We start from the raw sequence: 27,905 nt of genomic DNA, 5'->3' as shown, positions 1-27,905 counted from the left end.
GTCTGGTCGGACTGCTGGAGCTCATGGCCTGATACTCCGGTGAAGTGATAAAATACCGCCTGCTGGTTAGAAAACTAACAACGGCTATTGTGAATTTCTAAAAATACATGTTTTAATCAGACATTAATACTATGTTCAGCGCAAAACACAAACAATCCACTTCGTCTTCCATACGATTTCAGAAGCGTGTTGGTCTTACCTCTTTATGCGATGGAAATTTGACTGCGAAGTTGCATTTTATCAGTTGCCACTCGGGCCTAATTCACTGGTGCACCTTGAACTTCCGTCCAGCTCATTCCGTCTGCATCATCACAGTTGACAGCAATAACATACAAAGTTTCTGAAGTTCAGTGTCTCTGACAAAACCGACAGTTGACGCCGCCGATTATTGACCTCCATCAATATGACTTCACTGACAATGATCGCTCGTGTAGCGGACGGACTGCCGCTCGCTGCGTCCATACAGGAGGATGAACAGGTATGAATGAAAGCTAGCTTCCCCGTGTAGCCCCTTTATATGAAGAGAACCACACGCCAAACTCCATTCAAAAATGGTGACGTTTAATGACTGCTAGCGTATCCGCAAAGGTGAAGAGTACACCTCTCCAAAACAAGAAGACAGACTTTATTTTGAAATTTGTTATAAAACTACACATACTCCATAAAGCAGCAGTTTAATTTAGTAAAATTTTTAAATGTACAGGTCAGTTAACAGTAACGTACGTAGTTATATTTCTGCTGCCCATCACTGTGTGTGAATTTATTTTTTACTGAAAAAGAATTATGGGAAGAAAAGAAGAACATATTCAAAGTTTAGCTAATTATTAAAACAGTTTATTGCACGGTTTGTATGCCGAACAATTCTTTGTAAACGTTTTCAGGCTTTACAATGAATGTAACGTTAGCTCCGCTAGCCAATAAGCAAACAATCTACATTAAACGGTCAAATTTATTAATCTCGGTCCATAAAACATTATATGGCCCTTGGACTATTTGTGTCATTTGATGACTCTTGATATAACATTATTTATACGACTTTACGTATGGCACCTGACTACAACCTGTATTTGCTTATCTTTGTCAGTCAGGAAGAAACCTCCAGCAGTACCAGAGCCAAGCCAAGCAGCTGTGCCGTAAACTGAATGCTCAGAGTCCGGACCGCTGTACCCTGGAGGCCGGGGACATGAACTTTCAGTAAGTTACCGCAAGCACCAAGTACTCTTGTTCACTTAGTGTTTTCTCAAAGTCATTATAAATAACCAGTGATTTGGACTGAACTTGTGTTTCTTGTTTTCAGCTATTTAATAGCTAAGGGTGTATGCTACCTGTTCCTCTGTGAGGCTTCATTTCCCAGAAAGACTGCCTTTGCATACCTTGAAGACCTCCACAGTGAGTTCTACGACCAGTATGGAAGAAAAGTGCCCACAGTAACGAGGCCGTACTCTTTCATCGAGTTTGGTAAGACTATTTGTGAGTTGGTGCATTCAAGAAACACTGTGTCTTTCACTTTCTGCAGAAAGAACAAAATCCTTGACTAAGCTTATATCATGCATACATTGTTCCAGACACATACATCCAGAAAACAAAAAAGTCATACATTGACAGCAGGGCCAGGAGGAACTTGGGCAGTATTAACACGGAGCTACAGGATGTCCAGAGAATTATGGTGGCAAATATCGAGGAAGTTCTGCAAAGAGGAGAAGCTCTTTCTGGTAAGTGCTGTAACAGTAAGTCAGTCCTGGCCAGGGTACTTGCACAAAACACAAAATACCAAGAACACTTGATCACATAATTCAATCAATTACACATTTGCTGTTACTACTGCCTTTCTGAAAATGGGAAATGTTTGTTTTGTGTATGCCAGAGGTGTTGATTTTACTGTACAGTCAATTTCGTGGGCAGTTTATGGTGCTCTTTTGGATTGCATTATGTTCTAATATCCAGTTCATCTGATCATGATTCTTATATTTTCTCAGCTCTAGACACGAAAGCCAGCAATCTGTCCTCCCTGTCAAAGAAGTACCGCAGCGATGCCAAATACCTCAACACCCGCTCCACGTATGCCAAGGTGGCTGCTGTGGCAGTGTTCTTCATCACACTCGTCATCTATGTGCGTTTCTGGTGGCTCTGATGGACTCTCAAACAAGGACTTTGACATGAGCAGAGGGTGTTTCTTTTTGAAAACTAAGCGTTTAAACAGATCCTGTTACAGTTCTGTTGTATACCAGGATGCCTTAAAGGGATCATATACAGTCTATTCCTATTGAAGGTAGAAAGTCTTTCTATGCTTTATCCAGCTTTGAGTTAGGCTACGTATACTGTATAAACTGAGCCATAGGTCTGTGATGGGACTTCTCTATGTACGGAAGCAAATGCTCCATGGTGAGTTCATGTACCTCTGTTTACTGGAATATTAAGAGCAGGGTGTTGCTAAATTAAAATTTACAGTGGTATAGGGGTTTCTTTCAGAGTTTCAGAATTAAGGAGAAACCTTATATGCATATGCAGAGGTTTTGTAAGAAGTCTTAATACTGTGATAAAAGAATGTTTATTGTTCACAAAGTTTACATTGTAACAAAGTTATTGAAAATATTAAATATTTTACAAATTGTAGTTTCTATTTTACAGCTGTATTTATGACACGTTAATATCATGAACAGACAGTGACAGTCCTCTTTATGGTATATACACTTTTCGTTTCCATGGTCACATACATATTAACCCTATGAAGCCAGGGGTTACAGGAGAAGGAACAGTCACATCTACACAACTCTGGAAGCAGTTCTGTACATCCAGTGCGATGGTGGCCAGTGTTCGAGTGCCTCTGCTGGAAAAATGAGGAGGTAACAACTGACACTGCTCTCGTGCTACTGGTGGCTGAGTGATTTACAGTAAAAAGTCAGTGGTGACATTGACAGGCACGAGTACAGAGTCACCTGACCTCCAGAATCAGATATTTTGGATGGATGATCCTGTCAATAGATCAGATTTTGGACCATCAAAAAAAAAAAGAGGTATTGGGTGAACAACAAAGCTTGGAAGTGTGCTCTTTCTGTCCGTTCTCAGATCGAACTTAAGTTATAGTTGTTGAGGTGAGAGCACTTATTTTCTTCCTACACTTTTCTAGTTGATAGGAGATTAAAACGTTTGACTCCTGAGTTGTAGAGTTATTCACTCGACAGTTACAAGAGCAGAGTTCTTGTCCCTTTCCTGTCCTCCACGGTGATGAATGGATGTTAGACAACAGACTTATGCCACCAGATCAAAGTCGTCCCTCTGCAAAAGAAACACAGTGGTCGTTTGTGTAACATCAGCATTATGCTTTAGCCCAGAAAAATTATCATTTGGCCATTTGCTTTGAAACCCAACAATTAGCATTTTTACTTCAACGGCTGTCGGATAAAATATGTGAGCAGATCCTGAAAACTCACCTCATCATTATAATTCAGGACATGCTGCTTGATCTTCGAGGAGTCCACCCAAGTGACAAAATCTTCCATATTTCTGAAAAAGTCACAGTAATAGTGTCAATATTTGATCGCTTGAGACGCCTTTGCAAATGCATCTTTACTGATAATTTATTCTGTTTTTGCAGAATGGAAAGTTTGTGTGAAATGCCCTTTGCCGCATAAAGTGGTCCAAAACAAATTATGAGAAGACAAAACAAAACGTGGACACTAACCTTGTGACTAGAAATGCTGGATCTGTGACGATGTCTGGGCCAACGCGTACATCTGAGACTGAGTGAAGGACAATACTGCAAAAAATATTCTACCCTTGGACATAGACAAAACTAACCAATCTCTCAAAAGGAAATTCATGACATAAAACTTCACTCCCAAAACATACTGTGTACTTACAAAAAAAAAAAAAAAAAAAAAAAAAACAATACAAGGAAAAGAAACTTAATAAGGAGAATACACATTACATTACAAGACATTTTGGGGACATAAACTCTTGCAATAATGCAGTAATGAAGGATACGTCCTTGTTCAATGAAGGTGATGGCTGTCTTCAGGTTCTGAGCCATACGAAGGTTCAGCATGATGCTGGGCAGCCGCCTCCTGCAGGGGTCACACAGGCGATTGGAGGCACAGAAAACAGACTAATGATATATGATCACATCCGTGGAATTAGAGTTTAACATGTTTGTGGGATGATTTACCTGCAGAATGAAGAAGCTGTGACTTTCTCTGTGAGGGACAGATTCTGTTTGGTGGGGAGGAGACCGATACTGTACCTTATGTAAAGAAACAATACAACAATCAGTGTGATATCCTGACTTTAAACAGATAAAGACAAAGAAGAGGACTGTAAGACAAACACCACTGTATGTCAGTACAGGAGTCTGTACCATGAATCGAGTTCAACTTAGTCTGGCTGTCTCTGGGTTACCAGGCTTCACTGAGCCTAACATTAGTGATCCAGGATAACCAGTATCACAAAGCCGGTTATCAACTGGCTCAGTTAACTCTGGGTTAAGTGATCCAGCTACAAGCGTGTTCATGTGAATGAGAGAGTTATTAATTACAAGTGACACCATCAGAGCCATGAGTGGAGTACTTAGTACGATATGAGGGGGAATTCAGTCATAGCAAAAAGTGACATTCAACAAGGTGACTTTAGTATTGAGTGAGTATTTTTTGCTTTTTGTGTCTGATGATGAACAAACTATTATGAATGTGCGATGGACATTATAAAAGTTAAAAGTAATGTAAACGGTTTCTGCTGCCAGAGGAGAGAGAAGAAAAGTAGTTAGTGCCTGATAAGGTCTATCTGAAGTGTAGCATCTATAATTATGGGAAATGTTTAACAGTGTGTTGATTATTTTTCTAATAAAAAAGACAATGGACGGTATAGTTTTGATTTCCAATTATGAATGTATCAGGAATATAGTTAAAGGCTAAAATGAAGAAATAACTTTTTTGCTTTCTTTTAAAAATATTTAGCGAGCTGGCTTCCCTGATATCTACAGGTAGTGTGTTCCAGAGCTTTGGGGCGTAATTGACAAAGGCTGCACCCCCAATTTTCTTTTCAGATGATCGCAGTGTTCTTGAAGGCAAGTAGTGAACCAGGGAGTTAGCAATGTAGCTTGGTCCTAGCCCATTAAGGGCTTTGTATATAAGGAGGAGGACCTTGAAAATCAATTCTAAATGTTACAGGACGCCAGTGCAGAGCAGCTAAAATGGGACTAATGTGCTCTCTCCTCCTGGTTCTGGTTAATAGCCGAGCTCCAGAGTTTTGAATGAGATGAAGTCTCTCTGTGGTTTTCTTCGGGAGGCCAGTAAAAAGTGCATTACAGTAAACTGAGTCTGCTTCAAATAAAGGCATGAATCAGTTTTTCAGCATCTTTTTGATTTATAAATGATCGTACTTTAGCTATGTTTCTAAAGGTGGAAAAATTATGTTTTCGTCACCTTGTTAATGTGGGAGCTTAGATCTGAATCAAAGATGACGCCAAAATTTGTAACCTCAGATTTAATCCAGGGAGTTAGTTTCCCCAGATTATTAAACAGCATTTCTCTTTTTGTTTTAGGGTCGACTAATAGGATTTCAGTTTTGTCCTCATGTAAATGATTGCTCATCAATTTATTTATTGCCAAAAGACAGGTAGTAATGGAGTTTATAACTGCAGCAGCATTTGGTTCAGCAGAGATGTATAGTTGCGTGTCATCCACATAACTATGGAAACATACATTGTGCTCTCTAATGATGTCACCAAGTGGCTGCATGTACAATGGGAACAGTAATGGACCAAGGAAATTATCATCACAAAGTCGCCACATGTTATGCTGAGCTGCAGTGATGGAATAAGAGTGGAAGAGCACCTACACTGTCGGGTATCCCTTCGGGAATTAAAACTATTTTTTGCGCTTAAAATGCAGCTTTAACAATCATTATGCATCTGTGGTCCTCCGTTTAGAAACTTTTAAAACCAGAGCGACGCATGGAAATCCTGGCACAGCAAAGCGATTCTACTGACTTATGACCTTTATTGTAAAATCAGTACTTATGTCCCTGTCAGGATCCTGTAGGAATAATGACTACATTTTTCCAGTGATCTGATTGGTCAGTAGTTTGTAGGCTAACCATGCATCATAGGTTACCATGGTGATTTACCCTGGTTAAAAAGTGAGCCATGATACAGTAAACCCAGAGTTAAGGGCTGGACAATCCGCTAACCTCGCTCCGTGGTACCGGCCCCAGGTGTCGACTGAATGTTATTAGAAGGAAGATTCTGTCAAGGCAAACGTTATCACTCCGAGACACTCACAGTTTTTCCAGTAGTCGATGTGTGCTCTGAGCTCTGAAGCCATCTTTATCATCCAGGTCTCTGATTTTCTGGGCCAGATCTCTGATGTTACGACTCAGCTTGTTGTACCTGAGACACAGGAGAAAGAAACACTATTACTACTAACATTGAATTTGATTGTCTCTGTCTATAATATTCACTGGTCCGCTGATACCCTTAAAACAAGTAGCATTTGACAAAAACAAATTTCATATTATGTTTGACTCTATACTCAATATTTTGGGTATGGTTATTGCTGCTTCCATACAATAATAGAATGGATGTTTGACTCAAATTATATAATTAAAATAAAGGTTTCAAAAGCGTGACAGTTTAAAAATGTCTTTAGGCTCTATAAGCGCTGATATCTAGTATTTGGTTATTGTATGTAGTGTGGCTAAGAATGTAGAACAAGCACAGACATTTTGTTGTTTTTTGATGAGTTTCGACCTAACTATGTCAACTTCAGCCTCGGCTACATTTTTTTTTACTTAAACTTCAAAATAAAAACGTTTAACGTGTATTTCATTGTAACCTGGCTAAATTATTCAGGCTAAAACACTAACGTTAGCTAAAACACAGCACAAGGCTTAACGTACTTGGTGTAGTCCTCCCTCTTTTCGATGCGATACTTCCGCAACACTTTGACCTCGTGCAGGTTGTTGTCCACCTCCCAGTTGATGAAGTCCACCTTCTTTAACAGCTTCTGTTCATGGTGCTTTAATTTACGAACCATTTTTACACCTTTCGCTGGCTGAATCCAATTTATTTACAAGACAGCCTCCGTTTCATGCAGGGTTAAGTGGAAACACAGGAAACACGTGTGTTCTTCTTCGTAGTAAAGTTTTATGGCGGTCGTCAACCAACGTTATGGTTCATTACCGCCACCAACTGGACTGGAGTGTGGATCGGGACTCTAATTATTAAAGAAAAGAAAATGAGAAAAAAATTAAATAATAAAATAAACACACCATAGTTATATTCTCTTTATCAAATTTGTTCTCCTATGATAATGAAACGACAATAGATAACACTTCTCTCTAGAACTTCTTTGTAAAAGATCAAGTAAATCAGACCTCATCTTTATTTCTTTAAGGTGCAGTGCCAGTTCTCTTCTCTCAGCATCATATTTTGTTTGTTCTTGATCACAGAATGCAGATCTTCCTGTATGATGTTTTTCTATTTTACCTAATGTTCTGTTTAATCCTGTGTCACCAAACTGTAGCCTGGATATCATTGTTTCCTCTTTCCTGGTTCTCCCTGTTTGCCTCGTCACACCTGTTTTTCTTTGGATGCTGTATAACCACCTTCCTGATCTCTCTTCTTCCCACTGCTTTTGCCACCTTTCTTTCAACTTCTCCTTAACTGTGGATTTCATTTCTCTTTTACTAAGGGCTACTGTAATGTCAGTGTGATTCGTTTTTGTGGCTTCTTTTGCACACTTGTCAGCTATTTCGTTTCCTTTGATTCCTATATGTGCTGGTATCCATACAAATGTCATATTTAGCCCCATCATTTCTATATAGTGTTTGTTGTATCTCTATTAAGACATCTGGTCTGCTGTCTGAATGGCTGTGCTTCAAACTGATTAATGATGAGCTGGAATCAGAGCATATTACTGCTCTCAAAGGTCTCACATCTTCACCCGTTGCAGTGCTAATCACCAGCATCTCCCCTGCATACACCGACACTCCATCACTGATTCGTTTGCCAATTTTAATGTTGAAATCTAGAACTATGAATAAAATACCAATTTTGTTAGCAATGTTCTCTGAAGCATCTGTATAAATTTGAACATAGCTGTGGTAGATACTTTCTGTATATGTCTGTATTATCTGTGGATGTAAAATGAGCTCCTTATCTTTGTTGTTTTTGCCAAGTCATGTGAGCTCTACAGTCAGGTCAGGGAGTATCCAAGGATGTATTACTGGGAGTGATACTGTTGGACTAATGTATATTTCAGTTACTCCTAGTTCTTTTGCTTTCTGCTCAATTGTCGATCCAAAACTTTGTTTCTCTCCTCTCCTTTTCCCAACAGGGTTTTAGTGCATCTAGCGTTGGATGATCTTCTTTATGTCCTTTTAAATGAACCCAGTAGTTTAAAGATAGCTGTGCTCTCCTTAATTCCAGTGGCATTTCTCCCATCTCCACTTGTAATGCTGATGTTGGGGTTGTTCTGATGGCACCTGAACATAGTCTTAAAGCCTGATATTGAATGTTGTCTAACTTTCTGAGAGCTGTACTTGCTGCAGATCCAAACACTACACACCCATAATCTAATACTGATCTTATTAATCCTGTAGATGGTTTTCAATGCTGATCTCTCTGCCCCCCATTCACTTCCCACCAGACTTCTCATTACATTTAATACTTTTTTACACTTGTCAGTTACCTTCTGAATATGTACTGCCCATGTGACTCTTTCATCAAACCACAACCCTAGAAATGTAAATTGTTTCACTCTCTCCAATTCTTGATTATATAATTTTAATTTTAAATTACTTTCATTTATTTTTCATGTAAAGAACATTGTCTTTGTTTTGTCTACTGAGAACTTAAATCCCCACTTAAATGACCATTCTTCTATTTTAACAATAGCCTCCTGTATTTTCTTCACACTAAATTCCAAATTCCTTCCTCTTTTCCATATTGGTCCATCATCCGCAAAAAGAGAGCATCCCACCCCATTCTCCAAATTCAGAAAAACATCATTTATCATAATAGAAAATAACACAGGACTCAATATACTCCCTTGTGGAGTTCCATTCTCGACAAAATAATTTCCTGAATAACACTTCCCTATTTTTACTTGAATCAATCTTCCCTATAAAAAGTCTTTGATCCACCTATACATCAGGCCATTAACCCCTAATTTACTAAATTTAATTAATAATCCTTCCACATCATAGCATAAGCCTTCTCTATATCAAAAAAGATGGCCACTATGCTTTCCCTATTAATCTGCGCTTTCCTTATTTCATATTCTAAACATAAAGCAGGGTCCATGGTATTTCTGCCTCTTCTGAATCCACTTTGATATTTTGATACACAGCCTTTGCTTTCCATATAATACGCCAATCTTACATTTATCATTCTCTCCATTATTTTGTATACATTGGAGGTTAAGGCAACAGGCCTATAATTATCTGGGTTTGTGCAATCTTTTCCTGGCTCACGTATCAGAACTACAACAGCTTCTTTCCAGACTTGTGGCATTTTCCTTTCTCCCAAACCTTATTATATAGTTCCAGTAAAATGTCCTTAGATGATTCACTAAGATGATTTATCATAGTGTAACATAACTGAACTGCTGGAAACCCATCGATCTACTCCTCCAGTACCATATTCCTCTGCACTCAGCCCTACTTCAGTTAATATGGGATAGTGGTCACTTCCTACTGTTGTTTCTCTTACAATTTCCCACATGCAAATACCCGCCACTGTTTCTGACACTAAAGTAAGATCTATGGCTGATTCTGTACCCTTTCTAACATCAGTTCTGGTACCATTTCCATCATTGAGGCATATTAGGTTTCTGATTTCCATTAGCTCTTCAATCACCTCTCCATTTCCATCATTATAGCTTCCCCAAAATGTACTAAATGTATTCTTCAATACTCTATATTGCATTTCTTGTTTCACAAATACTATACAGCCTCCTCCATTTCCCTCCACTCTATCTCTGTATACTATTATATCCTTTTATTACAAGCTCTAATGCTGGCTTAAGCCATGTTTCTTGAATACATGTTATTTTCAGTTTCTTTCTGAGACCTTTAACAAACCCTTTAAATTCCTGACCGTTTGCTATTAAACTCCTTGCGTTCCACTGAAGAATAATCATTAGGTTCTTTCTCCCAAGACCCCCGGTTTCCCTTCTTCCTCAAGTGTTTTGTTGATCTGTTCCCAGGACAGATCTTTCATAGCCAAGAATTTTTCAGCTCCCTTCACAATTATTTTGATTTTCTCTGTTTTGTGTTTAACTTGATCTGCACAGTTGATTACATAAGCAATGAACAAAACCAGCTTATCTGCTGTCAGTTCTATAGTTTGCCCTCTTCGACCTCCTTCTGGTCTTGAATTTTGACTGCTTTTGTCTGTTTCTTCCATTCCCTTTTGTCTTTGCACCATCTTCACTGCTTCAGCATAACTTATGTTGTTAATTGTTTTTAACTTGTTGAATTTCCACTGCTCTTTTCCTGACTTCACAACCCCCAAATGCCGCACTGTGTTGGCCGCCACAGTTACAACATTTAGTCTGCACATGATCTCCACATTCCCTAAATCTGTGATCCCCTCCGCATTTGCCACACCTTTGCAAACCATCGCTATATGCCCATACCTATCTTTATTTTATCCGGAAGTACCAGGTCCTGGAGCTCTAGAAGCACTGACAAACTTTCTCCTCTCTCACCACTGACTGTCTTTAACAACCTCTTTAGTCTCATCACCTCGCCTCCATGAAGACTTCGTTTGAGTTTCTCCAGATCTTCATCAGTGGGACTGCCTGTCATCACTCTCCGGGTAACTTTAATCTCACCTACAACTCTTCTTTCACACACGGTTCTTTTGCAAATGCTTTCAACCTGCAAAGCTTTATTTCTCTGTTCTTCATCTCTACATTTTATCAACAGGTTCCCATCTCGAAGAATCTTGGCCATTTCTCCTAACTTCTTTGTCAGCTCCCTAGATAACGCTATTGGGCTTATATTCAGCTGCTCATCTTCCCTCCTGAATGTAAGTATTATTTTAAATTCCTCTCTCTGCAGCTTCCTGCGAACAACCCGGTTACCTTCATCGGATCTATTCCCCTCTAAACAGATGCCAAACTCCATATCTTCTTCATCGTTGTATACCCGTGTTGCCACCCCGATCCAGTCACAAACCATTTTATGCCAAGTCAAAAAACGAGCCGAAGATCAAATTCCGCCGTCACTGCAGCTCCCTCCGAGCCACATAAAAAGCACGCGTGTGTTTCTTCTTCGGCGACGATTTTACGATCGAAGGTCACGTCAACGCGGGCTACAGCGCCATCTACCACGCTTCATTAAATACCTCCTAACCCCTACGCCAACATATTTCCCCCTTCATTTGAGGCCTCATAGCCACACTGTTTTTCTTTCCTCCCAATGTCTAAAAATATCTCAGATATTATAAATAGTTTCCCCCAAAAAACTTTATTTAGAACACGTGTCACACAAAACATAGGCTAGGTGACATGACAACCAAAACCAAACATCCATTTCATCATCATTAATATATAGAGCAAATGAAGCCTGCATTGGCAGTACAAAAAGTCATGAAATGTCAATAAAAAAGACAAAATGTGAAGGAATACAAACAAACAGAGAAAAGGGAGAAAGGATAATATTAGAAATGAATTCCTGTGAGGGCTTTAATGTCTTTGACATCAGTTACCACCTTAATTTAGTTTACAGTATTTGCTCGTATCAGTATAACCTAAATGTATTTCTAGCTACTTTATGTACAACACAGAAGTAGAAGAGCCGTCCTACAAAAAATACAGTGTAGATGAACTTTGTAGAAACCAGGGGACCGCAGTGGATATTCAGTTAAAGTAAATAAATTACTACATAAATAAGCCCATGTAACTTTCTATTAGTTTATACAGCCAAATTCATCAACAATATGTATAATCTTGTTTTTTTTTTTGTATGTTTTTTGTATTTTGAATTAAGGTGCCATACGAATTGGAGCCAGTCCATTTAGATTTGTGGATGTGAAATTTACCCAGAATGACCTGCAGCTGAATTATATGAGAATGTTCACTTCCACAAACCACAAGGAAATCTACAATATTACATCAAATACACCAGTCTGCACATTAGTGACCAACATGGCTTAGAGAGTCCTGTAACCCTCTCACAGAATTACACCTGCTCAGGAGGCCACGCTTTATGAGTTAGTTTGCTTTATTGTCTTAAATCCCAGCAGATTTCAGTGAAGTTTGGTGGAAGGCTGGGCTAGTGAACATTGTTTAGACATTAGCTTTTGGTGAGCATTTTTGATTCATTCAGGTAGATAAGGATTTTTTTAAAATATATTATAAGGGTTCTAATTCTGTGTATTTCGATGAAAAATTAGTAGAAGTTTGTGCTGTCTGAGTGCTTTTTAGTTTGGCCTGATAATAAGCTAGAAAGTAACATTTTGTCGGAAATAGTGCAACGTTATTTTCTCCAGCAGGTGTCCTCAAACATTTGGAGTATGTAGTCCGTGCATGTCGATTCATTCATCCAGGATAGAGAGGGAGAGGCTGAAGGTACACCGCAACAATTTTCATCTTACAGCGGTGAGAGAGTTTTCTGTGTCTTGGCTGTAGTTTGGCTGTAAGTTACGATCGGATTAACTTTATGAGTGTTACAATAACTGTAGAGAGAGGAGCAGAAAGGACTATCCAGCGAGTGAGTGTCATCCACGTCCTCAGCTGAGATCCACTCCCTCAGGTAAGTTACTGTGTGAGCGAGTGAGTTTGAGAAGTGGCTCTTTCAGGCATGAAGTGTGACTATCACTGCGTTTACCAGAAGCAGATGAGATGCGAAATAAACACATCCTGTCTGCAGAGACATCTGTACGCGTTTGTTACTCTGTACTGCTGCTACTACACCTTCAGGGACAGTTTGATCAGCCGCTGTATTTTCAGCACTAGAAAGCAAATAAGAACCATCAGAGGAGCCATTAATGTGGAAAAGAACTGTTGATTTAATTCATCCAGTCTTTCATTCACTCACTCCTCTCCTTCCCACTGTGGTTTGCTCTCTGACGGATCCACATCCTGATGATGTTGTGAACTTCAATATTTGTTCAAGCCAACTCCCATTCAAACAAATGAATAAAGGTTTCCCGGTGATCAGTTCTGCTCCTACTACACAGATCCACATCACCAGCCGCAGGCCGGCTCAGCTGAATGTCTTTGTTAGACCCAGGTTGTGCTCATTAGTACATTCCCAAAATGTCAGCAAAACCTCGTTTCAGATTGGACCTGAAACATCTTTGCAGTTTGACCTGTTTGTCTCAAGTGGTGCGTTACCTTGTCCTGTATGCTGAATACTCAGAATGAGGGCTTATACTTGTCCCAATTATGCCAAAGGTTGAGCAGAAGACATATCTGTTGGAAAAGTAAAAAACAAAAGTTGTGCACTGCAACGTGTGCACCTTGATCTGGGTTTTCTTTTGGTGGCAACAGTGAGCAACAGTTCTATCAGGTTTGAGAGAGGAAACAATGACCCAATGACAACATGATGTGTTTCCCTGAGATGGCAAATGCAAAGACTTTCTTTTTTTTTTCTTTCCTGGAAACACACGTCTTTCTTTTAAATCCTTGTTTCCGTCATTTGACAACCTCTAAGTGTTGGTCCTCATCTCACCTCAGTGGAGCAGGTTTGGTGAGAAACATATGGGACAGTGAATGTGAGTGGATCTCATATAACATCTCTGTTAAAGTACACCAATCGTGTGACAGGTTTAAGGGTGTTTCGCTGGACTGAATTTTTCTGGCTCAGTTTCTTCTCTGAAAGGTTGCTGATGGATTGTGCGTGGAGTTTCAGCAAACAACAGGTGTCTGGCACAGAGCCTGAGGTCTCTGTTGCACACAAAGATAAATGTTTGGAAAAACTTGTTGTCTTGACTGTCAAGGAATAACTGTATTTAAGAGTCAGCGGTCAGTTGATTGTAGTTAGTGGTGACAGGAATACTTGCAGCCCTCACTGATTGATGGGTGATTATGAGCTGACTGACTTTTCGGGGCAGGCGGTGTATTATTACTGTGTTCTGTCAAGACAGCGTGTAGGCACTTCATGTGTAAAATACTCTGTGGCAGTGGTGGAAGAAGTACTCAGTTTAAAAGTAAAAGTTTTGCATTCAAAAGTAAAAGAACAGAAGTATCAGCAATAGAACATTGCGTGCTATACTATTTACTTGCATCTTGACATCTTCAACAATTATAAGCTTAGAACTTTTATTTATTGTCTTTTCATTTCACTGCTCAGTGACTCAGTGTACTATACTTAACTTACTTTGGCGACATGGCCGGGATGAATTGGAATCATTTGAGTGTTCTGTCCAGAAATCCAGTTACAATATCTTATCTCATAACTCTAATCTGAAAACTGGACTCTTTTCCCATCCAACTGTAGGTAAACACGTCTCACAAATTAAGCATATTTGGTATGTTATGAAACTTTGGGTTCTCCGCTAGAACTTAGAAATAAAGTTCTGTAGGTTTGAACAATGTTTGGCTGTGTGGGATGGGTTTGTAATGACCGACCCACCAGAAGGAGGCTACTTATTAAAAGGGTTAAATATTCAATATTCTTGCAGCTGTCTCAAGTACATTTTTGCAAACGATTTTTGAAACAAGTGCGAAGATCCTTGCAGAGCTGGCAACTGAAAAATAAAAAGGCAATAGTGTCCTTAAATGTGCTTAGAGAGAGAGGGAGTGAGAGGAGAGTTTGTTGGGCGTGTAGAAGGACACACACACACACACGCACACACATACTGACACACACAAACAGAGAGGGATTGTGCAGTCATTCCCCTCTGCTAAGCACAGCTGCTACATAAGGAGGTCAGTGTGTTGAACACGCCACACCTCTTGTTCTGTCAACACTTCTTTTGCCCGTCATGGCTTGTTGTACAGTCACTTCTTACTAAAGCACGATACTTGAAATAGTACAAATCATGTGACCATTTTATGACATGCCACAGTGGACTGTCATTCAACTTGAAAACAAATTTAAACATTCCATCCCATGTTATTTTCACCAAATAAATAGTTTTGTGCGCTTGAAATTAGAGAATAATGATTTAACAGTAGGAATAAAATGCAAACTGGATCAAAACTGTATTATGGTCAGTACACAATTGTCTAAAGATGGTAGTGATGCAGTGGCAGTGGGGTTAGCAGGGGCTGGTTAATAATTACACAATGCAAAACAATCCTTAGCCATTTGCACTCATTTTCACCTTGTAAAAACCAGGGAAGGTCCCTCATTTCCTCTCTACACGTGAAGGGGGACTGTAGCAGACTCTGTAGGGACATTGCTACCGAAGTTTAGTATGGTTTGCTTCTTTGAATATTCTGCCTTCTACGCACAAGGATTTTTAAAATTTGGGGGCTTTTGGATGAGGTGCTGAAGAAAAGTGGTGGCAGTGACTGTTCAGAGATAGGATGGTTCAGTGAAGAATGTCAGTCCTCGAGCCTTCAGGACACTGGAGTTATGAGACTGGTGATAATGATCTCATTACGAATAACTGCTAAACACTAATAGAATCAGAATCCCAGAAGAGACTTGGAAGTCTTGTTAACTTGGCCAGTGAGATCTCAGGGAGCAGTCATGCCAAGATTTTGGTCAACAGGCAGGTCCTTAGGAGGGCTAATGTATGAGCTATCACAATCACGAGCCTCTCCAAATCTCAACAACTCACTCCAAAACAATCTAGATGGATAAATAGCACTAAAGGTAAGAGTGAAAATATGTATTTTTGATTTGGGGTGAACTGTCCCTTTAGTAGCAAGTAGCACTCTGGCTGCATTCCTTGCACCACCCTGGCACATTCGGACACTTGCATATTTGTACTTGGTATGAATTTCCATTTCCTTGCACTAGCTATGTGACTTATTGTTCATGTTGTCCATTTTTATTCTGTCATTATGTGAACCCTTGTGCTTTCTTGTTGATGTTTTGTTGAGGATTAATAGACGAGGTACAAGCCGTTTTAGTAAAAATGACATCAAACTTGTTGACTACTGATGTACTCCAGCCTTGACATGTTGCGACACAGCAAGTGTTTGTGTGTGTGTGTGTGTGTGTCAGTGATGGAAGAAGTATTCACATCCTACATGTGAGTGGTCTGCTATTACTTTATTAAATTGTTAATACTGATGCAACAATGTGTTCTGCTACAAAAAAAGTGTCTTTTTTTGTGCTTCCATCTTTGCTTTTTGGGGGGGGGGGTATTGGATTATTTTACCTCTTTGGGCCTCAAACAGTTATTTAAATGAAATATATCGAGAGTTGGTTGAACAACTCATAGACATCTGAAACATGACAAGGAACTTCAACTAGACACTGCTTTTTTGTAAGAGGTCTCAAACTAAAAAAGGTTGGGAACCACTGGTTTAATCTTTAGCAATGGATTGTATTTTATAAACTCATAATAATAAGCCCAAATCTTTCCAATATTTCATTAAAAAGCAAAGACTGGAGAATAATGTGTGGCAGAATTCACGTTTTTCTTCTTTCCTACCCCATCAATCATCTCACGACCCTTCAGATTTATCTTGTGACTCTTTGGAAGGGCCCGACCCCTAGGTTGGGAATCACTGGACTAAACAAACTTTATATAAAGTTGTTACTGTAAAGATAGCTCCATCTCGACCAACTACAACAGTAAAATGTTACTTAACAGTGTAATAATATCATGTATAATAATATATCTGTCACAGGGACACTTTTTCTTCCTCACGGAACATTAAAATGTGCTGAACTGACTAACAACAGATACATCATTAACCAGAGATAAGAAATGTAATATAACAGAGTTTAAATTCAAATTTTGTATAAAGGGACACTGAAGGCTGTGGGTTTGCTGACAAACTGCTGGTCACTTGCAGCTTCAGCGTCACCACTGAATCTCCAATCCCTCATTCCTAAATCAGCAGTTTGTTTCTGTTGATGGCGAACAGACTTCCATACTACCTATAGAAAAGGTGACAGCTGTTTTGAGCTCTGAGTTGTATCCCCATTAGTCGTATTAGCCTGTGCTCCAGGCCAGTCACAAGAATGCCCTACACTGCCACAGGCAGGACTTATTAGCATTCTGCTTAACTACCCTTTAATTACTGACCAGCATTCCTGATCGTTCTACACTCACTCTCTCCTCTCTCAGACTCTTCAGACTCTCTAATGTCTGTGAAGTTTACCCTCTCACTATTCCACTATTCTACTTTGCATTTGACTTTCATGCTCCTCAAAGTTTTTTCCTAACTCCTCACATTGATAGGAGCTAACAAACAGGGCAGTGTCTCCTTTCTGAACCAGATTTGAATTCACTCATTCATTGTGTCTCTTTTTCTTTCTGTCCATCCCGAAGAGGCCTTCGGTGTCTGCTGACTCGGACACAGAGTCCTCCACAATGGTCGTGTCCTCGTCCCACTCCTTGAGGCTGAAGTATATGTCTCTGGGGGTGCTGGTGTTGCAGACTACCTCGCTGGTGCTCACCATGCGCTACTCCCGCACCCTGAAGGAAGACGGCCCCCGCTACCTAGCCTCGTCCGCCGTGGTGTCGGCCGAGGTGCTCAAGATCCTCACCTGCACCCTCCTCGTCTTCATTGAGAACAGTGAGTAGCAATGGTTAGGAGGGTGAGAGTAAGAGTTGAGGTCTTTTTCTCAGTTTTTTCTGTCTCTTCTCTATCAGGTGTAGACTTGGCACTACTAGGCGCAAGATCTCATATAAATGCTCCCCAATCTTCCTAATACCAGGATGGCTGACTGTCAGATCCTTTCTGTGTCTCTTCTCTTTAACACTTCACTCCGTGGGTGGTCCCTTGATTAAATTACTGACAACACACTCTCTGTCTCTGCCAGATTTCAGTGTGCGGGCAATGAACCAGCTGCTGAAGGAAGAGATTGTAAACAAGCCCATGGATACCATGAAGTTGGCCATTCCTGCAGGGATCTACACGCTGCAGAACAATCTGCTCTATGTTGCCTTATCCAACCTAGATGCAGCCACCTATCAGGTAACACATGAATGTGCTGGTTCAAGTTCACTGCATGTGTGTGTGTGTGTGCGTGTGTGTACTTGTACTTGCTACATAGTGAGGACTGAAACACGTTTTTTACCTACCAACTTCAAAGGGCTGTTTGAAGGTTAAGACTTTGTTTTAAGGGTTAGGTTAGAATTATGAGTTATGGTTAAGGTTAGGGTAAGGGGCTAGGGAATGCATTATGTCAATGACGGTCCTCACAAAGATAGAAGTGTGTGTGTGGGTGTGTGTGTGTAATTGAACTGATTTCTGCTTAGTTTGGCAGTTGTCTTAATGTGTATTCATGAATTTACAGAGTACAAAAGATGTCAGGGGCACATGTCTCTATTAATCCTTCCACAATAATTGTCCAAAAATTCCAAACTCTCATAATACTTACTTTCTTCTGCCATTTTGTAACCTCAAATGAATTTAGGTGATACATACAAAATCTACTGTATCTTGTGAATATCAAATACTCACCCGTTGTATGCTAGAAAGTTATAGTAACTTGATGAGAAGATTGATACGCTCTCCTATCATGTTTAAAGTCATATTTACGTACCTTACTTCCTGTTTTAGTGGGGTGTTTGTGCTGTGCTCCACACAGATCACGTACCAGTTGAAGATTCTCACCACAGCTCTGTTTTCTGTCTCCATGCTGGGGAAGAGGTTGACCTTCTACCAGTTGCTCTCGCTGCTCTTCCTCATGGCTGGAGTCACTCTAGTGCAGGTACCAGCAGACTCTGGAACTGCAAAGTCCCTGAGCAATTAACAAATACACAGGTTGAGCTGCCGCATGAATGTGGTTTCTTTCTGCGGGATGAATATTACTTCATCCCTCATCAGATGGTTTAGTCATAAATTAGTTATATTACTCTAATTAAGTACTCTGCCTGTCTCTTTGCATGTGTTTCAACCTCCACAGTGGCCCACAGAGTCGGAAGTTGACTCTGAGCAGAAGATCCTGTCGGCAGGGTCCCAGTTTGTGGGAATGATGGCTGTGCTGATGGCCTGTGTGTCCAGTGGTTTCGCTGGAGTTTACTTTGAGAAAATCCTCAAGGAGACTAAACAGAGTGTGTGGGTCCGTAACATACAGCTGGGTGAGTAACTATGGCTTCTGTTTGTTTGGAAGGATGAGTCGATATGTGTTGAGTGAATATTGGTGTGTATGTGTGTGTAAGAGATATACACTAGAATAAGAATGTGCCATTTTCACTACCCTAACCCATCCCGCTCTCACACCCACAGAAATGCACGTTCTGTGTGACAAAAACATGAACTGATATGAGGGCACATCATTTTCCAAATTATTGGTAGTTTTTTGGTAGTTAAATTTTATGTTAATAGTAGCTCATATAAGCAAACTAGTTTGTGAAATGTCATGGCTACAAAGCACATTTAATTGAAAATTTAAAGTTGAGGAAACCTGGCAAGGCAACACAGAAGTTGGTCTTATTAATGGGTTATTACTGACCTATTAAGCGTTAATAAATGATTGATTAGCATTAATAAAGCCCTTAGCCACAATTTTAAAATACTTATAAACTCATAAATTTGTTTTGACCGCTGAAGATTTGAGTAGTGTGTAGTGTTAAAACATTTTACACATAAAGTTCAGTTTCCTCGTCATGAGGAGAACTACGCAGCCTGTGAAAACAGTTGTATAACATCTTCTGCGGCTCTGGAGGGAGGTATCCAAAGTCCAAAGAGAAAATGAGTAATGAATTTCAATATAACAGACAACGCTGTTTCATTGACACACACCTAATGTTGGCACATTCCACTGCCACCTTGATACCTTGATAAAAGATATGAAGGTGTTGCTGCAGACAAAAGGAGAGAAATGAATAATGTTTTTTTTATAGTAACACCCCAATCAGCCTTAAAAACCATAATTGGGTCACTTTTGCAACATGGCTCGTCTTATCTCTAGCTGCAAGCCTCGTTGTATGTTCCTCTTTTGTCATGCCACTTGATTGCAGCATCACCTCCAGTTCAGCTCAAATTATACTCTCCATCCACTCCCCATCAACACTGAAGCAACTAATGTTATGTATGCCCGTGAAGATGAAAATATATATTGTTTGTGATATAACATATGGCCAACTCTTGTTATTGTTCATGTTGTGCAGAGGTTCACAGCGTCATGTGCTTTACATTCTGTCCATTGCAGGAGAGTTTATGTGAAACTAAAAGACTTACTGCTATAAGAATCACACAGCAGGAAATAAAACTTACATTTTCACTAAATACCACTCAAGTGGCTAACGTACTGTTTTTCATTTGAACAACAATTAACGGGATCAAATTCTACATGGCACAGATTGTCAATATACAGTCATGTCAATAATGACTTTGTTGTGTGAAATGGATTACAATGGCTCATTTCAGGTTTTCTGGCCAAGAAAGGTCTGGCTTTCCTCCCATAGAGGATAGAGCCATGTTACAAAAGGGACCCAATTATGCTTTTTAAGGCTGATTCAAGAGGTGCTGCTTTTATTCATGCTTGACATATCAAATTTTTTACAGATATAAAGGTGGCAGTGGAGTGAGCCAGCGAGAAGAAACAACTTTCATGTGGCTGATATTAAATGACACACAATTACGCTTTTAGTGGTGAAGAATTGCTCACTTGTCTCTTATATCTAGTGTGGAAAACAAAGCAAATGCAATTGTTCACTTTCTCTTAAAACCTGAAGTTGTTTGTATGTTAATGACAATATTCTCAGGTCAGGAAGAGAGGAAATTTTAAGAGCAGAGTGCAGGAGGTTAGAAGGTTACAGACAGACTCTCTTTTACTCTCTTCTCTTTTTCTCAAAGAATGACTGATTGGTGCTGGAGGAGAGAGGGAGAGTTAAAGGCAGTGACCTCTAGTGGCAGTTAGGTGCAGGGAAACAACTTCTTAGAGGTCCAGTGTGTAACATTTAGGAGGAGCTATTGGCAAAAATGGAATATAATATTTATAAGTATGTTTCATTAGTGTATAATGACCTGAAAATAAGAATATTTGTGTTTTCATTACCTTAGATAATGAGCCGTTTTTATCTACAGAGGGAGTGGGTCCCCTTTCACGGAGGCCGCCATGTTGCACCGCCATGTTCCTACAGTAGCCCAGAACAGACAAACCAAACACTGACTCTAGATTGGACTCTAGATCGTTCGTGTTTTTTTAAAGTACTTCTGATTCACGAGTTTCGCGGCAAACGTAGTTTCTCCTACACGCTTGCAAGGGGAGGGTGAGGCGAGCGGTGTTCAAATGGTTGTAAACTGCAATTTCACCGCTAGATGCCACTAAATCCTACACAATGCTTCTTTAAGACAGTTTCCTGTCCTTCCAACAAGAACAGATACAAACATCACCATACGTTGTAGTATTTGTTCAACGAAACCTTCACCTCTCTGTTTCTCCTTGTCTCCTCCAGGTTTGTTCGGCTTTGTGTTTGGCTTCATAGGAACGATAGTGTATGACGGCCAGAGAGTGAGACAGTCGGGAATGTTTCAGGGCTACAACTCTATCACCTGCACAGTTGTTGTCTTACAGGTTTGATGAATATGTTTCTCTTCATTCTCACTTCAGCATTTGTTTACAGCTGTATTTGTGAAGTTGTTGAAATACATTGGTGTGTCTAGTCATATACTTGTTCTTGTACAAGTTTGTCTTCATGTTGTGTCTGTGTGTGTTTGAGTGCAGCATGCTTTCAAATACAGTATTCTCTGTCTGCAGGCTCTGGGCGGGTTGGTCATAGCAGTGGTCATCAAATATGCAGACAACATCCTCAAAGGATTTGCTACCTCTCTGTCCATCATCGTGTCCACATTCATTTCATATTTCCTGTTGGAGGACTTTAACCCTACTAGGTAAACACATACATGCTCATGCACATAATTACTCATTACTAATAATGTCTGTTTTTCAACCATGCTAGCGGCATAGCTCTATGGATAGCAGTGTCGGTCCACCACTTTGGTCAGATACCTTAACATATATTGAATTGATTGCCATTAAATTTTGTACACACATTCATGGTTCCCAGGTGATGAATGCTATTGACTTTGATGATCCCCTGTCTTTTCCTGTAGTGCCACCAAGAGGTTGACATGTGTGAATGAAATATCTCGACAACTATTGAATGGATTGCCATAAAGTTTTGTGCAGACGTTGAGTTTCTAGCATGGCTGTAGACCCTTGGTCTTGTTAACATGACATGAACCGAGTACACAATTGTTTGTTTATTGAATACATTTTTAATGGCTCTTTATTTTCTCTTTTATTTCCTGTTCCTGCCTTTCTCGCAGTGTATTTTTCCTAGGGGCAGTGCTGGTTATTGCTGCCACATTTCTTTACAGCTACGAGCGCAGGCCTGCAAGTAGCAGCACCATCAAAGTTTAAACAGAGACCTCTGAACTGTGCTACTTGATGGAAGTGATGACCGGCATCCAACATAGACCGAGCAAGACTCTATGAACTGTGAGAGTGAGTTTGGCGTGCGGGAATTAAGAACGCGGGAAAAGTGGTGATAAAACCTGTTACTGCCAAACAACTACAGCTGGAGAATGTTGAGACTGAATGTGCCCCATCACTCCTGGAAAAATACTGCTAACATGCCATGTCAACAGACACTGATGCAATAAAACATAACATAACATTCTGTATGACTGAATTATCCAATGGAAACATACTGTGAGCGCAATTTAAAGGGACCAGGAGGAGCTTATGATGAAAGCATGACCTCATAAATATTTGGAAATCTATATTTCATAGTTAATATTTCATATTTCAATTGTGCATTTATGTGATATGTGATATGGGAAAAGGGGTGTGTTTACAAAACAAAAACAATATTAATGGGTTCTGAGAGCACCTGCATCAAAGAGAGAAAAATCCTTGACAGAGCTTCCATCTAGTGGTGGAATGAGGAGCAAACTTGCTGCAAAGAGGAGAGGTTACCTCTGTTCAAAGATGCTGAATGTCCTTTTTTATATGAGATGAGATAAGATGGGATATGACTGCTTTGACCTTGCTGCTCACAGTCTGAGTATTCATATCAAAAGCACTAGTTCTACTGTTATTTAAATGCAAAATAAAGGTCTTTATGTAAGAACAAATTAACAAAATTAAGGTATCTTTTATGCTGAAACAACCAGCTCTGCCTTGATCTTCTTTCTTACTTCAAAGTGAAATGAATGGAAAAATCTGAGCTGTTTGTGTGTACACTCTCTCTCAAACACACACACTAACACACACACAGAGCTAGGCACACCCTTGAATTTTTTTTTCAGTTCCAGTTGCAGTGCACCCAGAAAAACCAAACCAGTCGCTATAGCAACAGATGGCTGAATGAGCTGCGGTGCCGTGACAAATGTAGACACACTGAATTAATATAACCTATTTTAACCTCTTTGAGTATTTTATATGGTAGTAACAGCCATTTTTATTCAACAATGTCCCTGACAAATAAAAACAGAACTGAGACAGATGAACAAAAAAAACATCTTTCCTACTGTGTTTTTTTTGTTTGTTTGTTTACACAGTCACATATTATCTTTGCATAGTTGTGGATTTCAGAGCAAATTAGTATATTTGGATGGAGAGAGCATGTGTGATGAGGTGGACAGACAGGGAAAAAACCGAGCAGGCAGATGGGAAGGTGAGGCGCGAACCTGGAGAGAAGCACAGATGGAGGATGACTCATGTGACTCGTGTATGGAGTGGCAGGCAGGGAGCCCAGGATGAGCCACTGGACAGGCCATAGCCATGACACAGGAAGGCCTTTATCTGTGATTATCTGCAGAGACCTACTGCAAAATAATATACGTTAATGATATGAGGAGAAAGTGTGAAATGACCTCATACAACTAGCATAAAAAAAATGGCACTAATTCAAATAAATCCTTTTCAAAATGTAGTCTGGTTTAATTCCACACCAAGAAAACGAGAGTACATTTAGATTCCCTGATTGTAGGAAGATTTATGTAATTTGGTAGTGCAACATGGCCTTATTAGTGTCATATCAAATCTACCTTAGGTCTGAATACAACTCGGCTCCATTCCAGCTAAGATATATGCGGCCTGGACTGCTATCACCCTCTTGTTTTAAATGTGTTGTATGGCACTATTCCAAGTCATTTACACCGCACTTATTGAAAGCATAGCTGACGTTATTTATTTAATGTGGTAACAGGTCCAGCTCATCTCTCTGATAGTTTGTCACCCATACATATGAATACAATATCAGCTGCACTACAGAGGCGAGTGAGTGGAAAATATGTTGGTGTATTAGCAAAACTCAAGTGAAAACTACAGCAGATTTGGTTTTCTTCCAGACTTTTATGCAAGGTGGGTGCTCTTAATACAATCTGACTGATTCATGAGTTAATCTTAAACTAAAAAAATTCATATAATACTTTGTATCTTTTAAATCTTCTGAATACATCCTTTAACTCTGGTACTGAGTGTGCTGAAGAAGGCCTTTGTTGGCACTGACGAGGTTTAACCAGCCCGCAGGTTGTTTTTTTTTGGCTGACTTTTCAATCAAAATGTCTTCAGGTATCAAGTTATACAAAACAAATGCTATTCTTAAACTTCCCAAGGACAGTTTTTGTGTGTCTCTTTCACTCTCTCATGCAATAAGATCTATATAAGGATGCAGGATGCAGTTCTCGTTGTGGTCTAATACCTCTGTGGTACGTCTAAAAAAACACTGTTCCTTCTTCGCTAAAAAGCAGGCAGTACTCATTAATGCGGTCTAAAACTTGTCGGGGGCCAAACAAGCCGTGATGCAAGCTGGGGCCCTTGACACTAGTTTGTTGTAGACTTCCATTCTGACACCATAATGTGTCAGATTGAAGATGTAATATCCACTCTTGTTATAATGGTCCACTTAAATCTTTCAGGGATAATGAGCCACTGGCATCTTGAGCGCAGGGAAACCATCGGTTCTCTCTTCTCTGATAGGCTTCATGACTTCATCACCTTTCTTCAAGAGGGAACAAATTATACTTTTGTCTGTTCAACTATTTGACCCTGTTATTTTGGCGGTATGACCACTAGTGGCGCCCCTCTCCGTGGCCTCCACATTAGCACTTGGGCGTCGTTGGCATTCGGCCTCCCCAGCGCGTTGGGAGGGATGGGCTCCTGGTAGTTGAGGATATGCGGTTGCTCCTGGTAGGGACGACCCACCAAAGAAGCCCGAGAGCCCAGAGGCATGTCTGGGTCCACAGCAATGTCCACCCGCATCCGCCACCGCACCGTCTGCAACACGATACGCTCCTGGAGGAGGAGAGCAGCATGATTTTAATATGGTCAATACTGTATATATGCATGCTGCAGTCTATTTTAAGTACATGAAGTGTGTTTTGTTGCAGCTTAAGTTGATTGTGCATTATGTCCTCTACTGCTAATAGATGTGTAGTTAATGTGCTGCCTAATAAATAGTGTATCACTTAGACTTTGTTAAATGTAATTTTATCTTATGTGACCCAGTTAGGCTAAGATACAGAATTTGAAAGCCATGCTCTTCTTCTGCTCTTAACATATTAACCAACAATGAATAAAACAAGTCTGACATCCTCCTCTATAACAGCCTAAAAAGAATATAGCTCTCCCACAAAGACAATACATGAATACTGTAAGCATTTTGATACACAGTCTCCAGATGGGCCAGTGCAGGGGCTTTATTCAGGAGAATGATGAGGTACTTTGTAACTTTACACCAGAAAGGAAAAGTGCAGAGGGAAGATGATTACATCACAATCAGTCTGTGTGTGTAATGTAAGAGCAGTTTCTAGAGATGTATCGCCAGTGTTCTTCATTTAAACAAATTCAATTCAGTTTTATTTATATAGCACAAATTCATAACAGAAGTTATCTCATTGCACAAATCTGTGACTTGGTGGTGCAAAACACAGGAAAAATAATACTGTGATTTATTAAGATATGAGTTTGATGCATGAGGGAAAAAAGTGTTTCATCTCGAGTGTCAGGCTGCTCTTTGTGTTTTTGTCCTACCTTGGTGACAGAGTTCATGGCCACCAGCCAGGTGATGAAGCTCTGGTCCCTGGTGATGTGGGTCAGCATGGGCGTGTTGCTGTTGCTGATGGGCACTGCCCAGGTCACGCTGGGGTAGAAGTTGTCGTTCATGCTGACCGTGAGACGGGACGGTTTGGACGTGGGCCCCGTCAGGGTGACTGTCTCTGTGGTGTTGCCGTACCAGGGGTAGCTGACGCCGTCTGAGTCGCTGATGGCTTTGACTCGACCCTCTCGCAGCTCTGGTAACTCCCAGCTGGACCTGCGGCCGTGGACAGAGGAGGACAGAGTGAGAGGATGAGAGGCTTTTTTTTTTTTTGGCAGTGGCAGGTGCACGGTTGTGGTCTAGATGTTTGTGAGTATGTGAGAGAAGTAGAAAGAGGTGTGCACATCCAAACACTATACCCACCTGAACACACACACACACACACACACACACACACACACACACACTGAGCTCATTCAGGGGCAAAAAGTTCATGTCTGATGGGGTCTGCTATACACTTACATGCCAATATCACCATAGGTGTTGTAGAACTCCATCTGGGTACAAGCCTGGATCCAGCCCACCACCCAGGTTTCATTGCGGGGCACTGGTGGCATCACAACCCCTGCTGAGGCCCTGAAGTAAGGCGTCTTGTAACGGAGCACAATTGGTGAGTTCTCCTCAATGATGGTGGGACACTGGTCAATAGAGGCTGACACCTCATACACCACAATGTTCTCCCGTCTGATGCGGGGCTTGCATGCGATGCTCTGAATACAGCCCATAGTGCAGGCGACAAGCAAAATGAGCAAAACCAGAGAAGAAGGGAGCAAATGATACCTGGCCAGTATGTACATCAGTCCCCTCCGGGTTCCACCCTTGCCTGAAGAGCAGATCTAATCTTTCAATTGCCCATCATCACTGACTGGTTGGGAAGGAAAAAAAGGAGAGAAAGTGATGAGGAGTATCACAGTCACCATTGATCAAACATAAAAACATCCACCATCATATGTCCAGGATGATGTGGAGGTGAGAGCGCAGTGGGGCCTGGGGGGGAAGTATCACAGATCTCCGCAGCCTCCTCCCCCCGGTCTGCCTGCTGACTGCCGCACTGCCCTTGGCGCTCGTCCCCAGAAACTGCAATCCGGCCTCCCCTGGGCTGCTGCTGCTTCTCCGCCGTGCGTCCGGAGGCTCCTCTATTCCTTGTCGAGTCCACACGTCCGGCTGCACGTCGGTGCCCCTTGATCCTGCTGCTCTGCTCCCGGCTCTGCGCTGTCATGTCAAGTGGCGACAGGGCAGCCAGGTGCGTCAGAGGAGGGGGGCTGGATGCCTTTTGTTTGCTTGGCTTTCCTGTATTAGCCCTACATTCGCGCGGCGCCCTCAAAAGACAGAATCGGGCTCTTCATCACCTTGACCTACATAAAAAGAAGCTTCATCAAATGAGCGAGAATGTGTCTTATAAAGGCGAGGCAACAGGGCTATAACAGGCTATTTTAATGTTTTCCTCGCAGTGTGCTTCCATTCTTTGGGATGCATGAATGGTGCATCATGAATGGAGGCAGCGAGGCAGCATAAACGTAAAAAAAAACAGTGACTATACCCAGCCGCACGAGCGTATCTCGGTTACTCGTGTCATCGTTATGTCTCCTCGAGCTGGTGAGCATCGCGGACCGGAGAGCATCCTTTCCCAACCGCGGGTCGCCTTGTTCGGTTTGGAGGTGCTGATGCTGGAGAGGCAGGGGAGGGGCGTCACCCGACCTCTGCATTGAAAAAAATAACAAGTGGAAGCGGGCGTGGCTACAGTCTGCGTCACTCCTATGTGAAACCCCAT

At 40.8% G+C, this 27,905-nt stretch overlaps 4 protein-coding genes across 8 annotated transcripts; 2 read left to right on the top strand and 2 right to left on the bottom strand.

The window, feature by feature from the left end:
* Nucleotides 1-339: 339 nt before the first annotated feature.
* Nucleotides 340-2,613, top strand: sec22ba (SEC22 homolog B, vesicle trafficking protein a). The gene is made up of 5 exons (XM_044220409.1): nucleotides 340-478; nucleotides 1,085-1,194; nucleotides 1,298-1,458; nucleotides 1,566-1,712; nucleotides 1,977-2,613. The coding sequence occupies exons 1-5, from the start codon at nucleotides 404-406 to the stop codon at nucleotides 2,129-2,131; spliced, it is 648 nt and encodes a 215-aa protein (XP_044076344.1). The 5' UTR covers nucleotides 340-403; the 3' UTR covers nucleotides 2,132-2,613.
* Nucleotides 2,530-11,280, bottom strand: imp3 (IMP U3 small nucleolar ribonucleoprotein 3). 2 transcript variants are annotated; one of them, XM_044220411.1, is made up of 8 exons: nucleotides 11,179-11,280; nucleotides 6,892-7,208; nucleotides 6,275-6,382; nucleotides 4,166-4,240; nucleotides 3,985-4,064; nucleotides 3,683-3,734; nucleotides 3,432-3,504; nucleotides 2,530-3,276 (listed from the first exon to the last, which is right to left on the bottom strand). In XM_044220411.1, the coding sequence occupies exons 2-8, from the start codon at nucleotides 7,026-7,028 to the stop codon at nucleotides 3,250-3,252; spliced, it is 552 nt and encodes a 183-aa protein (XP_044076346.1). In that variant the 5' UTR covers nucleotides 7,029-7,208; nucleotides 11,179-11,280; the 3' UTR covers nucleotides 2,530-3,249. The 2 variants fall into 2 exon arrangements, with proteins under 2 accessions (XP_044076346.1, XP_044076345.1); XM_044220410.1 differs by having other exon boundaries at nucleotides 11,085-11,267.
* Nucleotides 7,369-22,711, top strand: slc35a3b (solute carrier family 35 member A3b). Of its 4 annotated transcripts, XM_044220403.1 has the most exons (9): nucleotides 7,370-10,816; nucleotides 10,927-11,029; nucleotides 17,405-17,651; nucleotides 17,899-18,053; nucleotides 18,670-18,792; nucleotides 18,988-19,162; nucleotides 21,485-21,603; nucleotides 21,787-21,920; nucleotides 22,359-22,711. In XM_044220403.1, the coding sequence occupies exons 3-9, from the start codon at nucleotides 17,447-17,449 to the stop codon at nucleotides 22,450-22,452; spliced, it is 1,005 nt and encodes a 334-aa protein (XP_044076338.1). In that variant the 5' UTR covers nucleotides 7,370-10,816; nucleotides 10,927-11,029; nucleotides 17,405-17,446; the 3' UTR covers nucleotides 22,453-22,711. The 4 variants fall into 4 exon arrangements, with proteins under 4 accessions (XP_044076336.1, XP_044076338.1, XP_044076337.1 ...); XM_044220401.1 differs by having other exon boundaries at nucleotides 7,369-11,029; XM_044220402.1 differs by lacking the exons at nucleotides 7,370-10,816; nucleotides 10,927-11,029 and adding an exon at nucleotides 12,526-12,756.
* Nucleotides 22,712-23,952: 1,241 nt separating this feature from the next.
* On the bottom strand, nucleotides 23,953-27,805 carry fam78ba (family with sequence similarity 78 member Ba). The gene is made up of 4 exons (XM_044220406.1): nucleotides 27,675-27,805; nucleotides 26,597-27,489; nucleotides 26,071-26,350; nucleotides 23,953-25,332 (listed from the first exon to the last, which is right to left on the bottom strand). The coding sequence occupies exons 2-4, from the start codon at nucleotides 26,929-26,931 to the stop codon at nucleotides 25,090-25,092; spliced, it is 858 nt and encodes a 285-aa protein (XP_044076341.1). The 5' UTR covers nucleotides 26,932-27,489; nucleotides 27,675-27,805; the 3' UTR covers nucleotides 23,953-25,089.
* Nucleotides 27,806-27,905: the final 100 nt, after the last annotated feature.

This window comes from Siniperca chuatsi, linkage group LG13 (assembly GCF_020085105.1).
Source record: "Siniperca chuatsi isolate FFG_IHB_CAS linkage group LG13, ASM2008510v1, whole genome shotgun sequence".
Lineage (NCBI taxonomy): Eukaryota > Metazoa > Chordata > Actinopteri > Centrarchiformes > Sinipercidae > Siniperca > Siniperca chuatsi.
Note: the sequence above shows the minus strand (reverse complement) of the source record. Positions and strands in the feature narration are given on the sequence as shown.

Excerpts from the sequence above, each read along its gene's own strand:
- sec22ba (XM_044220409.1), top strand. The coding sequence starts at position 404 with ATGACTTCACTGACAATGATCGCTCGTGTAGCGGACGGACTGCCGCTC. Across the intron at positions 1,459-1,565 it reads GTACTCTTTCATCGAGTTTG|ACACATACATCCAGAAAACA; the intron begins GTAAGACTATTT and ends ACATTGTTCCAG. Across the intron at positions 1,713-1,976 it reads AAGAGGAGAAGCTCTTTCTG|CTCTAGACACGAAAGCCAGC; the intron begins GTAAGTGCTGTA and ends ATATTTTCTCAG.
- imp3 (XM_044220411.1), bottom strand. The coding sequence starts at position 7,028 with ATGGTTCGTAAATTAAAGCACCATGAACAGAAGCTGTTAAAGAAGGTG. Across the intron at positions 6,383-6,891 it reads AAGAGGGAGGACTACACCAA|GTACAACAAGCTGAGTCGTA; the intron begins GTACGTTAAGCC and ends CCTGTGTCTCAG. Across the intron at positions 4,241-6,274 it reads CATCGACTACTGGAAAAACT|GTACAGTATCGGTCTCCTCC; the intron begins GTGAGTGTCTCG and ends TCTTTACATAAG.
- slc35a3b (XM_044220401.1), top strand. The coding sequence starts at position 10,868 with ATGCTTTCAACCTGCAAAGCTTTATTTCTCTGTTCTTCATCTCTACAT. Across the intron at positions 19,163-21,484 it reads GGTCCGTAACATACAGCTGG|GTTTGTTCGGCTTTGTGTTT; the intron begins GTGAGTAACTAT and ends TGTCTCCTCCAG. Across the intron at positions 21,604-21,786 it reads GCACAGTTGTTGTCTTACAG|GCTCTGGGCGGGTTGGTCAT; the intron begins GTTTGATGAATA and ends CTCTGTCTGCAG.
- fam78ba (XM_044220406.1), bottom strand. The coding sequence starts at position 26,931 with ATGTACATACTGGCCAGGTATCATTTGCTCCCTTCTTCTCTGGTTTTG. Across the intron at positions 26,351-26,596 it reads ACCTATGGTGATATTGGCAT|GTCCAGCTGGGAGTTACCAG; the intron begins GTAAGTGTATAG and ends CCACGGCCGCAG. Across the intron at positions 25,333-26,070 it reads CCATGAACTCTGTCACCAAG|GAGCGTATCGTGTTGCAGAC; the intron begins GTAGGACAAAAA and ends CTCCTCCTCCAG.